The sequence below is a fragment of the Mesoplodon bidens genome (genome assembly GCF_964165515.1).
Source record: "Mesoplodon bidens genome assembly, chromosome: 16".
NCBI classification, from domain to species: domain Eukaryota; kingdom Metazoa; phylum Chordata; class Mammalia; order Artiodactyla; family Ziphiidae; genus Mesoplodon; species Mesoplodon bidens.
Genome location: NC_138173.1, coordinates 12149229 through 12166249, shown reverse-complemented (window position 1 = coordinate 12166249; position 17021 = coordinate 12149229). Strand labels below are relative to the sequence as shown.

The window sequence follows — 17021 nt, the reverse complement described above, 5'->3', positions numbered from 1 at the left end:
ACAATGTCCCCCCACACCTGCCTCTCGCCCGTTTTCATCCTCTGATAGCAAGCATGACTGGCCAGTGAAGAGGGACGGCTCCTCGGCCATGTGAACACAAAGCTGTTTGCAACTCTGGTAAAACTCCTGTTGTGAAGAGTGTCTTTCTCCCCAAATTACGGCTTTTCCAGCTGGGAAGACAGCGGTTAGGAGGGACAGGGCTGCCCTGTAACAGCCACAGCAGTTTGGGATGGAATGGGAGGCACTGTTTGGCTCATCTTATTTAGCTTCCTGGTAATGTCTAAATTACGCTCATGTTATTTTCTCAGCTTCTAGAAGGAGCTCTCTGACCTTTAGAAGAGGCTGGAGAATCTTCCAGGGGAGAGAAGTTTGAGAAGCTCCAGCTAGAGGAACATGAAGTTTTCCAGTCCCTACCAAGTGGACTAAGGACAACAGCTTTCAGGGAAACATCCAAGATTTCTGGATCCTTCCACGGGTATGTACTTTTATTATTTTATTTTATTGTCCTATCTGTTCTCAAGTGATCACACTAGTACGAAGAACTAGCCTGCTTACAAGGTTTAAAAGGAAAAACTAATAAGAATTTTAAGAAGAAGGCTCAATGGGGTAGCGCAGAAGAATGCTGACTCTAGGATGAGAAGGGGGAAGCGGACTCGGGGATGGCTACAGGCTCACGGGAAAGATTGTGACAGTAACAGGCAGAACGGCGATACTGTTGTCAAACCAAGTGCCTCCTCCTGCCTGGCAATCCCAGAGCTGGTGCTACTGGGCTAACGCCTGAAAGTCTAAACTTTTGTATCTGCCAGATCTAACCTACAGAGAGAACTTATGTTTTTGGAGAAGTTACCAGAGGATGGCTTGTTTCCAGTAGTTGTTACCTCGTGTTTTCTTCCTTCACCACTGAGGCACAGACTCATAGGAACTCTTAATACAGCAAGAGGACAGCGGACTTCCCTGGCGGTCCAGTGGTTAAGACTCTGTGCTTCCAATGCAAGGGTTGCGGTTTCGATCCCTGGTGGGGGAACTAAGATCCCACATGCCATGCAGTGTGGTCAGAAAATTTTAAAAAAGAAAAAAATGAGGACAGGAGTCTTCTGCAGAAGGGCCTACGACTGGGAAGACAACCAGAACTGAAGACTAAGACCTACTGCTCCACCCAGGCCTGTGCACAGAATGACACCTTTTCCAGGTGAGAACACTAGAGAAATCGTCTACTGGGAACTACAGTGACCTTGTGTAAAATAATGTAATAACTTATTTAGCAGGCTGCCATTTACAGAACATGTTCAAAATCATTAATTAATCCTAATTTTTTGAACTGAGCATTATTCCCATTTTAAAAACAGGTGTGACTTGGCCAGGATCACATACATGGATTGTGTTTTAACTCCAAGTCCAGTGCTCTTTGACTCGCACTCATCATGTATACAGTTGACCCTTGAACAACACAGGTTTGAACTGCATGGGTCCACTTACATGTGGACTTGTTTCAATAAATAATATAGTACCTGTATTTTCATTTTACAGATCTTTAAGTTACATATGGGGAGAAGTTTGTGTTTGACCAGAGATCACAGTACATGGAATCAAAGAAACTGAGGGCTGAGTCCTGATCCTATCCAAACTGTTTCAGCTTCCTACCAACCCTGGGGTGAGTCATTTACCAATTCATCTGTTGTTGAGGCAGAGATAGCAATGCGTGGATTTTCGACTGAGGATGAGAGGGAGTCAGCGCCCCTAATACCCACGTTTTCTTTCTTTTTTTAAACTTTGATATGGACCAATTTTAGTCTTTTAATTGCATCTGTTACAATATTGCTTCTGTTTTATGTTTTGCTTTTTGGCCAGGAGGGATATGTGGGATCTTAGCTCCCTGACCAGGGATGGAACCCACACCCCTTGCATTGGATGGCGAAGTCCCGCCCCCCGCCCCCGTTTTCAAGGGTCCACTCTAAGAGTGAGTGCCTAGACTAGTCAGAATCACAGGAGAGAAAACATTACACCAGTTATTCAACTTTTTGAGCCTCAGCTGTAAAATGTACAGCTGAACTATTTTTAAGATCTTTCACTTCAGGTATTGTGTTGGGTGGGAGCACCAGACACTGAAGGAGATGGATGTAGGGGAAGATGAGGAAAGAGCTTTCACCAGTCCTGGAGGTGGATTAGAGGCTTGAGAACCCTGAGGAAACTCATCCCAAGTGACTGCCTTTCTCTTTTTAATGATGAAGTCCCTTTAAGAGAAAAATGAATGAGAGGTGATATATTTTAGGCAATATATCTCCCCTTGAAAAATGCAGAAAGCAAATAATTCTAAAGAAGCTGCATATGTAAAAGAATCTTGCCTATTGTGGAAAAAAAAAATGAAAGCATTTGTATAGGCATTATGGCCCAAGGAAAGTAAAAGTTTGTTTTATTTCACAACAGTAACTTCCTTGTAATTGGAGCACTGCCCAAAATTCAATAGTGATACAAATATAATACGTACTTTGACCTCCTAAGAAATTTATATCAGGCGAATTTTCTGAATTCCTTTAAAGGCAGAATGTTTAAACCATAGAAAACAATCAGAAACAATATATCAACGTGTAAAGCCACAGTTCAAAGTTCAGCTGAATATTTGCTATTATTGAGAACATTGCACATATTTTCAATAACTTAAAAGGGTCTTCACATCTCCTAATCCCCCCAGGAAGGACAACTTTCTTTTCACTAGATTTAAACAATAGATCCAAATATCTACTCAAAGTAGGAGGTTCTGACATTAACTATGTGTTTAACAGAAATATAGAAAATCATGAAGATACATGCAGCATTTAAAAATGATCATCATAGCAATTCCTTAGAGGTTGCAGAGGAGAAAGGCAGTTGTCTACTTCCTAATAGCACCTAAGGTTTATGCTACATAATGTAATTCAGCAAAACAGCATTCTGACCAATGATAAGCAACTTACAGAAAATTCTTTCGCCTATTCAGTGTTTCACTATAAAGCTATTTTGACCCATATTAAAATTTTTTAACTCCATTATGCTGACATTTCCAGAAGTATTAGCAGCAAGTTATCTTCATGCCATTTATTAAACTGAAAAAACAGATGGTACATTCTAGTTTTTACTTTAAAAGAGATTTAATTCAATCATTTGGTTCCTCACTATTTGAAAACTACATTTTCTTCCTCAGCACTACACTGAAAACAGCTTCCGTGATCCTTGACTCCCTTTCAACAGCAAACATTATCTGGTTCCCACTCAAACCCCATCTCCAATCCAAGAAAACGTGAGAGAGAATCTAAGAGAAAAAGTTCTGTTCCAGGTAAGACGAAATTCCAATCTCAAAACCATTTTGCTCCAACAACTTGGTTATTCCACCTGCTCCATCATTGAATAGAAATGATCACTGAAAACAAACGACACTGTCGGCACCCTCGTCACCCCCTTGCTAATTAAATCTTATGTCCTGTTTTATATCCAAATACATGCACATAAAACATCTGTACAGATAAATTAGTGTTAAGAATTAAAAACTCACATCTACAAAGGTCCTTTCTTTGTTCTGAAATCTATATAATTGTTTTGCAGACTGGAAATCTAAACATCTTGGCTACACATTAAAAACATGTCAGAATATAAATATGTTATGGAAAACTTCAGAACGGACCTTCTCTTAAAAGCAAACAAACTTAGAGTGCTTTTGTTATAGCTTAATCCTCTGAGACTTAAAAGAAGACACTAAATTCAGGTATTTACCAAATAGTGTTCATTTCTATTAGCTGAACAGCCCTAATACACCCACAGCTGAACTAGTAGGATAGTCTTTCTCAGCTCACTATTAGGAAGTTGAAACATTTTCAATTAAAGCCTTCATTTTTCCTGTAGACTTCAACATGTGTGGCCCAAACTAGAAAAGAAACAAAAAAGACACTGGTTCATGTAACAGTAATGATATGCCCCCCTCCCAATCACGGATCAAAGGTATGTCCTTCATGAAAAACCAAACAGCTAGGTAACATTAAAACGTTTATGAATTGACAAGTTGTTATAAACATGACATATCAAAAAAGTTATGCCTCGAAAACTATAATTACCTTAGCAAGAGCCTAGCTTAGTCCAATTTTACTTCTTTGAATAAAAGAAGGAAGATACAGAGTTTCCTTTTCAATGTCTGAAGACTTTCAAAGATGCTAGAATTTCTAAGAACACATATCCCCCATGGCAGTACCCAGAATAAAGGTAATGTATAAATTAATATATTTGAGCGCTTCCATGAAATCTGTTCAGTCTCCACCTTTGGCATGCCCACAGCCTGCAAGACCCTGGTCAAATGTCTCTCCCTCTTCAGGAGACTTCCTCACAGGTGCCCTAAGAGAAAATGATCTTTCCTTTCTATATCACAGCATTTTTGTTGTCCTCAGATATAAATTTTATTCTAATGAATTTCACTTCCTTATGCTTAAATAAAACAGCATGGAAAATTTAACGTAGGAGACACTAAGCAACGAAACCAGGGGGTTAACTTTTGCTTCCTTCTCTGTGCTCTTCTATAATAGGTAGTCTAGCTGTAGGGAAGGAGTAAATCCTGTAGCATACATCCTTTTGAATCTTGCAGGCAAACACAGCTGAATGTCTCAGAGCATGCAGCAGTGAAGTGAACTACCAGGCTGCGCTAGGAGAGAACTCTGCCCAGTACTCACCAACACTCCTTCGGAGGTGGCCTCTGATTCAGGCTTTGGAATTCCTTTCTCAACGTCACCTTGGCTATCACATTGATACCGATAAGCAAACTTCTTTTTCAGAGCCTCTGCTATGAGGGCAGCAGGGTCGGCAGCGTCCACCGGTTTGGGCTTTGGATCTTGTGCTGACCTGAGAGAAATGAACATAAACCAAGGGGGCGCTGATGCCTCCGGGAAGCACACAGGGAGCTCAACAGCACTTCTCTGGCATCACATACACTTGACAGACACTGACACATACTGATGCACCGAAGTGGAAACACGAGATTTAAGGCTCAATGAAAGAGCACAGAAGTGCCCAATAACAGTCACTCAGGTCCTCTCGGGAGCAGAGATTATGTGCTCCTTCAGGGCAATTAGGGTTCCATTCTTCTCCAAAAGCCTGGTGACTGCCAGAGCAGGGACACAGCACAGCTTCACTGGATGAATGACTGCACAGTAACGAAAAGCCTTCAAATGCAATTGGGGGAGAAACTGGAAAGTTACCTGCAAGTCTTTATTCTGCTAATCTCTTAGGCTCCTGTACACAGTTAACTATCTTTTTTAAACTAAAAACTTAGAGCTACTCGTGTAGTCATGTTATAAAACAAAGTTCTCAAGAAACCTAGTATCTGGGAGATTGATTGGTTCAAGATGGCAGAGTAGAAGGACATGCTCTCCCTCCTGCAGGAGCACCAGAATCACAACTAACTGGTGAACAGTCATCGACAGGAAGACACTGGAACGCACCAGAGAAGATACCCCACATCCAAAGACAAAGGAGAAGCCACAGTGAGACACTATGAGGGGCACAATCACAATAAAATCAAATCCCATAACTGCTGGGCGGGTGACTCACAAACTGGAGAACACTTATACCACAGAAGTCCACCCAGTGGAGTGAAGCTTCTGAGCCCCACGTCAGGCTTCCCAACCTGTGGGTCCAGCAAGAGGAGGAGGAATTCCTAGAGAATCAGACTTGAAGGCTTGCAGGATTTGACTGAAGGACTTCAACAGGACTGGGGGAAACAGAGACTCCACTCTTGGAGGGCACACACAAAGTAGTGTGCGCATCAGGACCCAGGGGGAGGAGCAGTAACCCCAGGGGAGACTGAACCAGACCTACCTGCTAGTGTTGGAGGGTCTCCTGCAGAGGTGGGGGGTGGCTGTGTCTCGCCATGAGGACAAGGACATTGGAAGCAGAAGTTCTGGAAAGTACTCCTTGATGTGAGCCCTCCCAGAGTCCACCATTAGCCCAAAGAGCCCGGGTACACTCCAGTATTGGGTCACCTCAGGCCAAACAACAGGGAGGGAACCCAGCCCCACCCATCAGCAAACAAGTGGATTAAACTTTTACTGAGCTCTGCCCACCACCAGTCCCTCCCATCCGGAAACTTGCACAAGCCTCTTAGATAGCCTCATCCACCAGAGGGCAGACAGCAGAAGCAAGAAGAGCTATAATCCTGCAGCCTATGGAACAAAAACCACATTCACAGAAAGGCAGACAAGATGAAAGGGCAGAGGGATATGTACCAGATGAGGGAACAAGATAAAACCCCAGAAAAACAACTAAATGAAGTGGAGATAGGCAACCTTCCAGAAAAAGATTTCAGAATAATGATAGTGAAGATGATCCAGGACCTCGGGAAAAGAATGGAGGCAAAGACTGAGAAGACACAAGAAATGTTTAACAAAGACCTAGAAGAATTAAAGAACAAACAGAGATGGACAATACAATAACTGAAATGAAAACTACACTAGAAGGAATCAATAGCAGAAGAACAGGTAAGTGACCTGGAAGACAGAATGATGGAATTCACGGCTGTGGAACAGAATAAAGAAAAAAGAATGAAAAGAAATGAAGACAGCCTAAGAGATCTCTGGGACAACGTTAAACGCAACGACATTCGCATTATACGGGTCCCAGAAGGAGAAGGGAGAGAGAAATGACCCAAGAAAATATTTAAAGAGATTATAGTCGAAAACTTCCCTAACGTGGGAAAGGAAATAGCCACCCAAGTCCAGGAAACACAGTGTCCTATACAGGAGAAACACACCAAGACACATAGTAATCAAATGGGCAAAAATTAAAGACAAAAATGATTGAAAGCAGCAAGGGAAAAATGGCAAATAACATACAAGGGAACTGCCATAAGGTTAACAGCTGATTTCTCAGCAAAAACTCTACAAGCCAGAAGGGAGTGGCATGATATATTTAAAGTGATGGAAGAATCTACAACCAAGCTTACTCTACCCAGCAAGGATCTCATTCAGATTCGAGGGAGAAATCAAAAGCTTTACAGGCAAGCAAAAGCTAAGAGAATTCAGCACCACCAAACCAGCTCTATAACAAATGCTAAAGAAACTTCTATAAGTGGAACACAAGAGAAGAAAAGGACCTACAAAAACAAACCCAAAACAATTAAGAAAATGGTAATAGGAACATACATATCGATAATTACCTTAAATGTGAATGGATTAAATGCTCAACCAAAAGACACTGGCTCACTGAATGGATACAAAAACAAGACCCATATAAATGCTGTCTACAGGAGACCCACTTCAGACCTATGGAGATACAGACAGCAAGTTAGGGGATGGAAAAAGATATTCCATGCAAATGGAAATCAAAAGAAAGCTGGAGTAGCAAAACTCGTATCAGATAAAATAGACTTTTAAAATAAAGAATGTTATAGTAACACAATAATAGTAGGGGACCTTAACACCTCACTTACACCAATGGACAGATCATCTAAACAGAAAATTAATAAGGAAACACAAGCTTTAAATGACACAATAGACCAGATAGATTTAATTGATATTTATAGGACATTCCATCCAAAAACAGCAGATTACACTTTCTTCTCAAGTGCGCACAGAATATTCTCCAGGAGAGATCACATCTTGGGTCACAAATCAAGCCTCAGTAAATTTAAGAAAACTGAAATCATATCAAGCATCTTTTCTGACCACAACGCTCTGAGATTAGAAATCAATTACAGGGGAAAAAAAGGTAAAAAACACAAACACATGGAGGGTAAACAATACACTACTAAATAACCAAGAGATCACTGAAGAAATCAAGAGGAAATCAAAAAATACTAGAGACAAATGACAACAAAAACATGATGATCCAAAACCTATGGGGATGCAGCAAAAGCAGTTCTAAGAGGGAAGTTTATAGCTATACAAGCCTACCTCAAGAAACAAGAAAAATCTCAAATAAACAATCTAACCTTACACCTAAAGGAACTAGAGAAAGAAGAACACACAAAACCCAAAGGTAGCAGAAGGAAAGAAATCATAAAGATCAAGAGCAGAAATAAATGAAATAGAAACAAAGAAAACAATAGCAAAGATCAATAAAACTAAAAGCTGGTTCTTTGAGAAGATAAAATTGATAAACCATTAGGCAGACTCATTAAGAAAAAGAGGGAGAGGACAAATCAATAAAATTAGAAATGAAAAAGAAGTTACAGCAGACACTGTAGAAACACAGAGCATCCTAAGAGACTACTACAAGCAACTCTATGCCAATAATATGGACAACCTGGAAGAAATGGACAAATTCTTAGAAAGGTATAACCTTCCAAAACTGAACCAGAAAGAAATAGAAAATAGGAACAGACCAATCACAAGTAATGAAATTGAAACTGTGATTAAAAGTCTTCCAACAAACAAAAGTCCAGGACCAGATGGCTTCACAGGTGAATTCTATCAAAGATTGAGAGAAGAGGTAACACCCATCCTTCTCAAACTCTTCCATAAAACTGCAGAGGAAGGAATCCCAAACTCACTCTATGAGGCCACCATCAATCACCCTGATACCAAAACCAGACAAAAAAAGAAAATTACAGACCAATAACACTGATGAACATAGATGCAAAAATCCTCAACAAAATACTAGCAAACAGAATCCAACAATACATTAGAAGGATCACACACCATGATCAAGTGGGATTTATCCCAGGGATGCAAGGATTCTTCAATATACGCAAATCAATTTGATTCACCATATTAACAAATTGGAGAATAAAAACCATATGGTCATCTCAATAGATGCTGAAAAAGCTTCTGACAAAATTCAACATCCATTTATGATAAAAACTCCCCAGAAAGTGGGCACAGAGAGAACCTACCTCAACATAATAAAGGCCATATACGACAAACCCATAGCAAACATCATTCTCATTTGTGAAAAACTGAAAGCATTTGCTGTAAGATCAGGAACAAGACAAGGATGTTCACTCTCGCCACTATTATTCAACATCGTTTTGGAAGTCCTAGCCACAGCAATCAGAGAAGAAAAAGAAAAGGAATACAAATTGGAAAAGAAGAAGTAAAACTGTCAGTGTTTGCAGATGACATGATACTATACATAGAGAATCCTAAAGATGCTACCAGAAAACTAGAGCTAATCAATGAATTTGGTAAAGTTGCAGGATACAAAATTAGTGCACAGAAATCTCTTGCATTCTTATACACTAATGATGAAAAACCTGAAAGAGGAATTAAGGAAAAACACTCCCATTTACCAATGCAACGAAAAGAATAAAATACCTAGGAATAAACATACCCAGGGAGACAAAAGACCTGTATGCAGAAAACTATAAGACACTGTTGAAAGAAATTAAAGATGATGTCAACAGATGGAGAGATATACCATGTTCTTGGACTGGAAGAATCAACATTGTGAAAATGACTATACTACCCAAAGCAATCTACAGATTCAATGCAATTCCTATCAAATTACCAATGGCATGTTTTTACAGAACTAGAACAAAAAAACCCTTAAAATTTGTATGGAGAAACAGAAGACCCCGAATAGCCATAGTGGTCTTGAGGGAAAAAAACGGAGCTGGAGGAATCAGACTCCCTGACTTCAGACTATACTATAAAGCTACAGTAATCAAGACAATATGGTACTGGCACAAAAACAGAAATACAGATCAATGGAACAAGATACAAAGCCCAGAGATAACCCCCTGCACCTATGGTCAACTAATCTATGACAAAGAAGGCAAGGATATACAATGGAGGAAAAAGAGTCTCTTCAATAAGTGGTGCTGGGAAAACTGGACAGCTACATGTAAAGAATGAAATTAGAACACTCCCTAACACCATACGCAAAAATAAACTCAAAATGGATTAGAGGCCTAAATGTAAGACCGGACGCTATAAAACGCTTAGAGGAAAACATAGGAAGAACACTCTTTGACATAAATCACAGCAAGATCTTCTTTGATCCGCCTTCTAGAGTAATGGAAGTAAAAACAAAAAACAAATGGGACCTTAGGAAACTGCAAACAAGACAAAAAGTAAACCCTAAGAATGGGAGAAAATATTTGCAAACGAATCAATGGACAAAGGATTAATCTCCAAAATATATAAACAGCTCATGCAGCTCAATATTAAAAAAACAAACAACCCAATCCAAAAAGGGTGGAAGACCTAAATAGACATTTCTCCAAAGAAGACATGTAGGTGGCCAAGAAACATGTGAAAAGCTGCTTAACATCACTAATTATTAGAGAAATGCTAATCAAAACTACACTGAGGTATCACCTCACACCTGTTAGAATGGGCATCATCAGAAAAATCTACAAACAGCAAATGCTGGAGAGGGTTTGGAGAAAATGGAACCCTCTTGCACTGTTGGTGGGAATGTAAATTGATACAGCCACTGTCAACAGTATGGAGGTTCCTTAAAAAACTAAAAATACAACTACTGTATGACCCAGCAATCCCACTACTGGGCATACACCCTGAGCAAACCATAATTCAAAAAGACACATGTACCCCAATGTTCTTTGCCGCACTATTTACAACAGCCAGGACATGGAAGCAACCTAAATGCCCACTGACAGACGAATGGATAAAGAAGATGTGGTACATATACAGAATGGAATATTACTCAGCCATAAAAAGGAACGAAATTGAGTCATTTGTAGAGATGTGGATGAATCTAGAGACTTTCATACAGAGTGAAGTAAGTCAGAAAGAGAAAAACAAATATCATACATTAATGCATATATGTGGAACCCAGAAAAATGGTGCAGATGAACCGGTTTGCACAGCAGAAACTGAGACACAGATGTAGAGAACAAATGTATGGACACTAAGGGGGGAAAGTGGCAGGGAGGGCTGGTGGTGGTGTGATGAATTGGGAGATTGGGACTGACATGTATTCACTGATGTGTATAAAATGGATAATAAGAACCTGCTGTATAAAAAAAAATAAAATTCAAATATTCAAAAAAAAAAGAAACCTAGTACTTGGTTTTAGGCATAAAAAATCAAGGGAAGTGAGAAAGAAGGCAAATGTCTCCTCACCTTTTTACTGACCGAAGTTTCACGCTGTTCATGTCTTTAAGGATCTCCAGCATATTTGGCATATCAGATTTCTTTGGATTGCTCTTGACTGAAGTCTTTCCAGCACAGGCGTTTTTCTCTCTTCGATCTCTAATCAGATCAATAGCAGATGCGCTTTGGCAGAGCCCTGACAGAGGGAGGGGAGGTGGCGGAGGGGGAGGTGGCGGGACAGAGGGTGGCGCTGTGGCAACGGATGCCGTAGATTCTAAGTCACCTACAGAAACAAGGTAAAGTCAGTTTGATCCTGCTGGTAATAGGCAAATAAACTATTTTAAAAGCAACATTATGTTAAGGACTTTATATCTGAAAACAGTATCCTTAAAAAGAATCGAAGTTACGTAAGTAGAAAGGAAGTTTCAGTTACTTGGTTGGAATCTAAATGCCTGCATCTCAGTCACTGTATCATTTAATCCCAAACTCTCCAGATGGAAACATTCCATTTAACTTAACAGGGCGCTTTTGTGATCTCCAGTGTTCAAGTCTGACTGCTGCCAAGTGTGTAGCTACTTTTAGATGAAACAGAGCATCGGTACTGCACACGTAACTATCTTCAGTATCTATAGTTTGACAGTTTAGTACTAGAGTATGTGAAAAAACCATTTGATACATTTGTGACTCTTTTTAAGTATATTTACATAGAAGATTTAATTGAGCATTAACTAGAATGTGCATTGACCAAAGTGTGTTTAAAGTTTTAGATTTATTGTTGAACAAATTTCTGGGAAGAAAAAAAAAAGTTATAATTTCCAAAATAAGAAGTAACCAAGAGTTAAAGTGGTTCTAAAATAAGAACCTAAAAATTCATCTTTCTGCATAACTGGAGATTAGAGAGTTGTTTTGGGGGTGAACTATATTAATTAGGGGGAACTCGATGCACACGAGTTTTACTCAAGGAATTTGGATTGTAAATAGAAGTCTAACATAAATCCCCAAATTCTCTCACAATTTACAGTAGTTTTCTAGTCTGCCAGAAGAGGGAGGTAAAAGCAAAAGAGAAATGTAATTCATAGGTTAAACAGAAAAGGGCAGGACTTTTTCCGGTTTTTCGTAAGTTACGTGCAAATTTCCCTTAAGTAACACCAGGTGCGGGGAGTGCACTCACCCTCTGCCCATCTTGGCCTGACCCAGGTTGGATGAGGTTTCCATGTGGGGTTACATTAAATTCTAGGACTGCAAGCAAAGTGGCTCAGAGGCAGAATAACTTGTCCTATCCTTTAACCTTTAGAGCTGGCTTATGCTGAGTCTCGCCAGGACTCAGGGAACAACACTCGGAAAAACAACCACTACCTACCAGCAGGTTAATGGGCTAGGATGTCAAGGCTATAGTTTCTTCTCCAAAGTGACAGTGACACACAAATAAAAGCAACAGTAGTCGTCCAGGAGTCACAGGACCTGAATTCAGTTTCCATTCCGGGCAAGAGGGAGAAAAATGACTATTGAATAGCTACTATGTGCTGAAGGTATCGTATATAATCTCCACGTTTACTCCCTACCATAGGTAACTACTATCCCCATTTTAAAGCAGGAAAGGGAGGTAGAAAGGCCAAGTACTTGCCTCAGGACATGTAGGTCAGTAAACAGCACTCAACCCTGTCAGGGTGGTCTTTTGCGATTACCTCCTGTCTGATGTGAATGGTGCCATTATCACAGACAACTAAGTTTACCACAGCATTCACATAAGTAGCAATTCAACTGTATCAATGTATGTATATGTTGTGTTTTCAGAATACACTCATCATCCTCTCTGACAGCATTAAGATTGTTCAAAACAAACAAAAACTACTTAACCTTGACTGGCTCCTGTACTGGACAAGGCAGAGGACTGACCCCTGATTTTCCAACAAGCCCAATGGCTGTTACTTTTTTTTTTTTTAAACTTTTATTGTAATATAGTTGATTTACAATGTTATGTTAGTTTCAGGTGTACAGCCAATTGATTCAGTTACACTTCTATATATACTTTTTTTTTTCTTTTCAAATTAGTGGCATTCTCCTAATTTCCAGTTTGCTAGTTAAAACAAATGTAGGACTTCCAGACCTGCACTGAGGTTCTGCTGTTCTTGGAGGGTCACAATTTTGGCAATCTGAGCTCTGAGGGCAGCAAGCTCACTTTCGAGGGCACAGATCTTCTGCAGTGCTTCCTCATTGGCCAGTGTCATGGTCCGCAGTGGAGGCTCTTCCAGAGACAGGTTTGGTAAGGAAAACTGCCTGGCTGGGGGCTTCTCAAAGAAAGGAAGATCATCCTGAAGGGGTTGCCTTGACCGGATCTCTGTCCTGCAAGGAAGACAGAAGGTTGGCTGTCACAGGCTTTGTTAGGGAATATAAAAAATCATCATTTCAAAGTTAATCAGAACACAGCAGAACATAACATCTGAGAACTTTTCAGGCTGACCTTACATAAAACCCCTGCTGTAAGTTTCAAAACAACAAAGCACTTATCAACCTGATGTAGATACACACCACGCCAGGTTTCTTGTTGGCATCATTCTTCTTCATCTTTATCTCTACATTATATGCACAAGCCAACACTATCCGGAGGAATCACAGATTCCAACAATGTTTTTGCTAATTCATGTTTTGTTTTGGTGGTTTGAACTAAGGTGATGCAACTTTTAATGCTGTTAAAAATGGTAAACTGGGACTTCCCTGGTGGTGCAGTGGATAAGACTCCATGCTCCCAATGCAGGGGGCCCGGGTTCGATCCCTGGTCAGGGAACTAGATCCCACATGCATGCGGCAACTAGAGTTCGCATGCCACAACTAAGGAGCCCAGAGCCACAACTAAGACCCAGTGCAACCAAATAAATAAATATTTTAAAAAAGGTAAACTAATTATTGGTTATATTTGACAAATCCTATCAGTAATCCATTAGCCCTTCTCCAGGGTCTTGGTTTCTGCATTTTGATGTCCGTGTTTTCCACTTGTGATAGAATACACCAAACTGCAAGACACACTGTAACAATATGGGCCAAATTACAGCATAAGAAACTGAAAAGGGGGGAAAAAGTAATGATAATTGAACCCATGCAGTAATTATACAGATGGTCTCATTTTCACTTGAGCGTAAAGAAAGATTTTCTAATATGCACTGCTTCGTAGGTTGAGAATAAAATTCAGATTTCAACTGTCAATTTATATATTTATCCATTTCCTCCTATTTTCTACAATTAGGTTTTTCCAGCCTCTAAGCCCTTTTCTCTTTTTTCTTCATCCAGCTTTATTGTGGAATAATTGACAAATATTGTGTGTGTGTCTGTGTATATATATCTATATCTATATCTATACACACACACACATATATATACATATATATATAGTACAGCATGGTGGTTTGTTAATGTGTACACATTTTGAAATAATCACCACAATCAAGTTAATTAACATATGCCAGTTTCCCTCACAGTCTCATGTGGTCATGTGACCGAGCTGTGTCTAACAAGATGGTGAGCCACCTTGGAAGGTTGCTTAGAGGGCAATGACTCAACTCTACAAGAAAGAAAGTCCTTTCATCTCTAGCCCTACCCACTTTTCCTGCTTCTGAGAGCCTTGAGAGTCGCTGAAGGCCAGAAGCTAACCTTGACAGGAAAGCCAAAGCTAAGGATGGCAAAGAGCCTGGCTGGTCCCTGAGGACACAATGGAGCCACTGTCAGCTTTGTACTATCCACTCTGGATGTTTCTGACTTGAGAAAAATAAACTTCCATCACCATTATTCTGGGCTTCTGTTTGATGTAGTCCAACTTAGATTGACTGTTACAACATTCACCAACATTATACCGTATTTCAGTTTTCCTTTAACTGAATACTCTGCTATTTTATTTTTGCTTGAGAGCTATGATAATTCATTCTACCTAGTGTCTGAATGAATGAATTCCTGGACCTTTAGCTTCTGGTATTTTGCACTGAATTCAGTTGTGTTTCTTCATATCTCATTTTGATTATGCCCTGTTAATTAAACTGTCATACACAGAGGATGCTTGCAAATTGTTTTTACCTGTAGTATTAATTATTAAACAAAAATACTTGGAGAGTAAATGTCCTCGTTATTACCTAACCCTATTACCTAGCTAGCAACCAACTTTAATAATACTAACCTCATTCACTTTATTTAATTTGGAATATCTGTGGGGTAGGAAAATATATTGGGCTTGCAAAGCTTTAATTACCATTTCCTTTCTTACCCCCACACTGGGAAGAAACAGGTAATGAAATGTCTAAAAAAAGTACATGACGATTAAACAAAGGTAAAAACTTTTATAAGAAACAATACCAGTGCTCTGATTAAATACATTAATGTGTTCTTTGAAAGATTATACGTTATATTAAGTTCAGATGCATGTGCTCTAATCAACCTGCAATAAAGAAAGTAACTTTAATAAGACATTAAACTTTTTAAAAATCACTATGGCTTTTTGTTAATATAACAGACTGAATTTTGATTTCTACTTACCTTTCATAGGGTAGGTCAAATAATTTCGTTAAACGTCTCTATACAATAAACACATTAAATTACAAGAAGACAGAAATTAGTCTACTGAATGAAGTTTTTTGGGGGGGATATTTACATAGAGTAATTTTATTTAATCAGTATAATGTCAAATATTTAATATGCTTCCTCAACTATATTCTTGACAACTGTCTAATCAAACATTAAAACACTACTTTTAAAATAGTGTTTTAAAATACTATTTTAAAAATACTACTTTTTGAAAGAACTAAGGAAACCACTGGTAGATAGAATACTGGCAGAGACCGAATTCTAGTCCTGAGAAAAGATCTGGGTAAAATATAGAAATCTCAAATAAGTGTACAATTAAAGTATCACACTTGTTCAAAACAACAGTGGAGAAAGGAGGAAGACTACTAGTAGGATCGGAGATGGTGGGTCTCGAGCAGGGGATGGATCAGAAGCAGAGAGTTCTCAGGACAGGGGACAGGCGCCCTCGCCACAGGCTGCCCGAGGTAGAGCACCCGGAGGGTGACGACTGGATGGAAGTGCAGCTGAGCAGAGAGAAGCACGAGAGCCTGGAGGTAAAGACACACCTCTACCCGCTACCGTCTCCCATTTCCCATGAAAGTTGGATTCTGCTCTGTTTATCTAAACTTACCTAAGAGAAAGAATATTTTGTTGAGAATGTAAGCGAGGATGGTTTGTTTTCGTATTATGTGTGAGTGCAGAGGTTTCCTAAACTCTATATTATAATAGCAAATAAAGATAAATTTTGGATGCCAGAATCGTTAGTGCTACTAAACAAAAAAATGATGTTATAATAACTGTTTTTTCAAGAACTCGTAGTCACTTTAGTAGTGAGTACACCCTCCCAGATCACAGGATCCAAAAGTATTATATGCTTTTACGTTTGTTTTAAAATGTTATCACTCAAGTAAGCCAATCATCTAATCCCATGAACATTTACTCTTCAGATACCCAGAACTGGAACAAGATAATAGGGCGATTTGGATTAAGAGATCAACTACAAGGCATGTTTGAACAGCTTCCTTTCTTTAAGATATCTTCCAGCCAAAATACATTGTAAGAGGAAATTAACGAATACTTAACAGCAAACGACACTGTTTAAGAAAAATAAGACGCTTCTACCTCTCCCCGTAACTCCTCCAGATGAATTCTATCCTTTTGTTTTTGCATCTACTGAGAATTAAGGGATAAGCACTCATTAATCTTGAAAACCAGTGTGCCAGGGTAAGAGGAAAAAAGTTTAGGACCTTTAGCAAAACGATTTAAGTAACAGTGTCAGATCATCTATATTTTATATGTCTATACTATTTTTATAACTTTGGTATAGATTCTGCATTTCCCTGTGTGAAGTACTGTTGACAGCTGTGGGTTCAAACAAATTATAGGAAATGTGGAAGTTTAAATGTGGATTTTTAGAAGCTGGAAAAGGAAAATAATCCTGAAATGATCATGTATTCTCAAAGACAC

General features: G+C 39.3%; 1 protein-coding gene across 3 annotated transcripts in view; it reads right to left on the bottom strand.

The window, feature by feature from the left end:
* Positions 1 to 3737: 3737 nt before the first annotated feature.
* Positions 3738 to 17021, bottom strand: part of MTFR1 (mitochondrial fission regulator 1) — a 63439-nt gene continuing 50155 nt past the window's right edge. For all 3 annotated transcript variants that reach the window (XM_081258219.1, XM_081258220.1, XM_081258221.1), the window contains 4 exons: positions 13117 to 13352; positions 11040 to 11292; positions 4689 to 4857; positions 3738 to 3895 (listed from right to left, as the gene is read on the bottom strand). In XM_081258219.1, the coding sequence (XP_081114345.1) occupies positions 3827 to 3895; positions 4689 to 4857; positions 11040 to 11292; positions 13117 to 13352 (727 nt within the window). In that variant the 3' untranslated portion in view covers positions 3738 to 3826. The remainder of the gene's footprint in view (positions 3896 to 4688; positions 4858 to 11039; positions 11293 to 13116; positions 13353 to 17021) is intronic.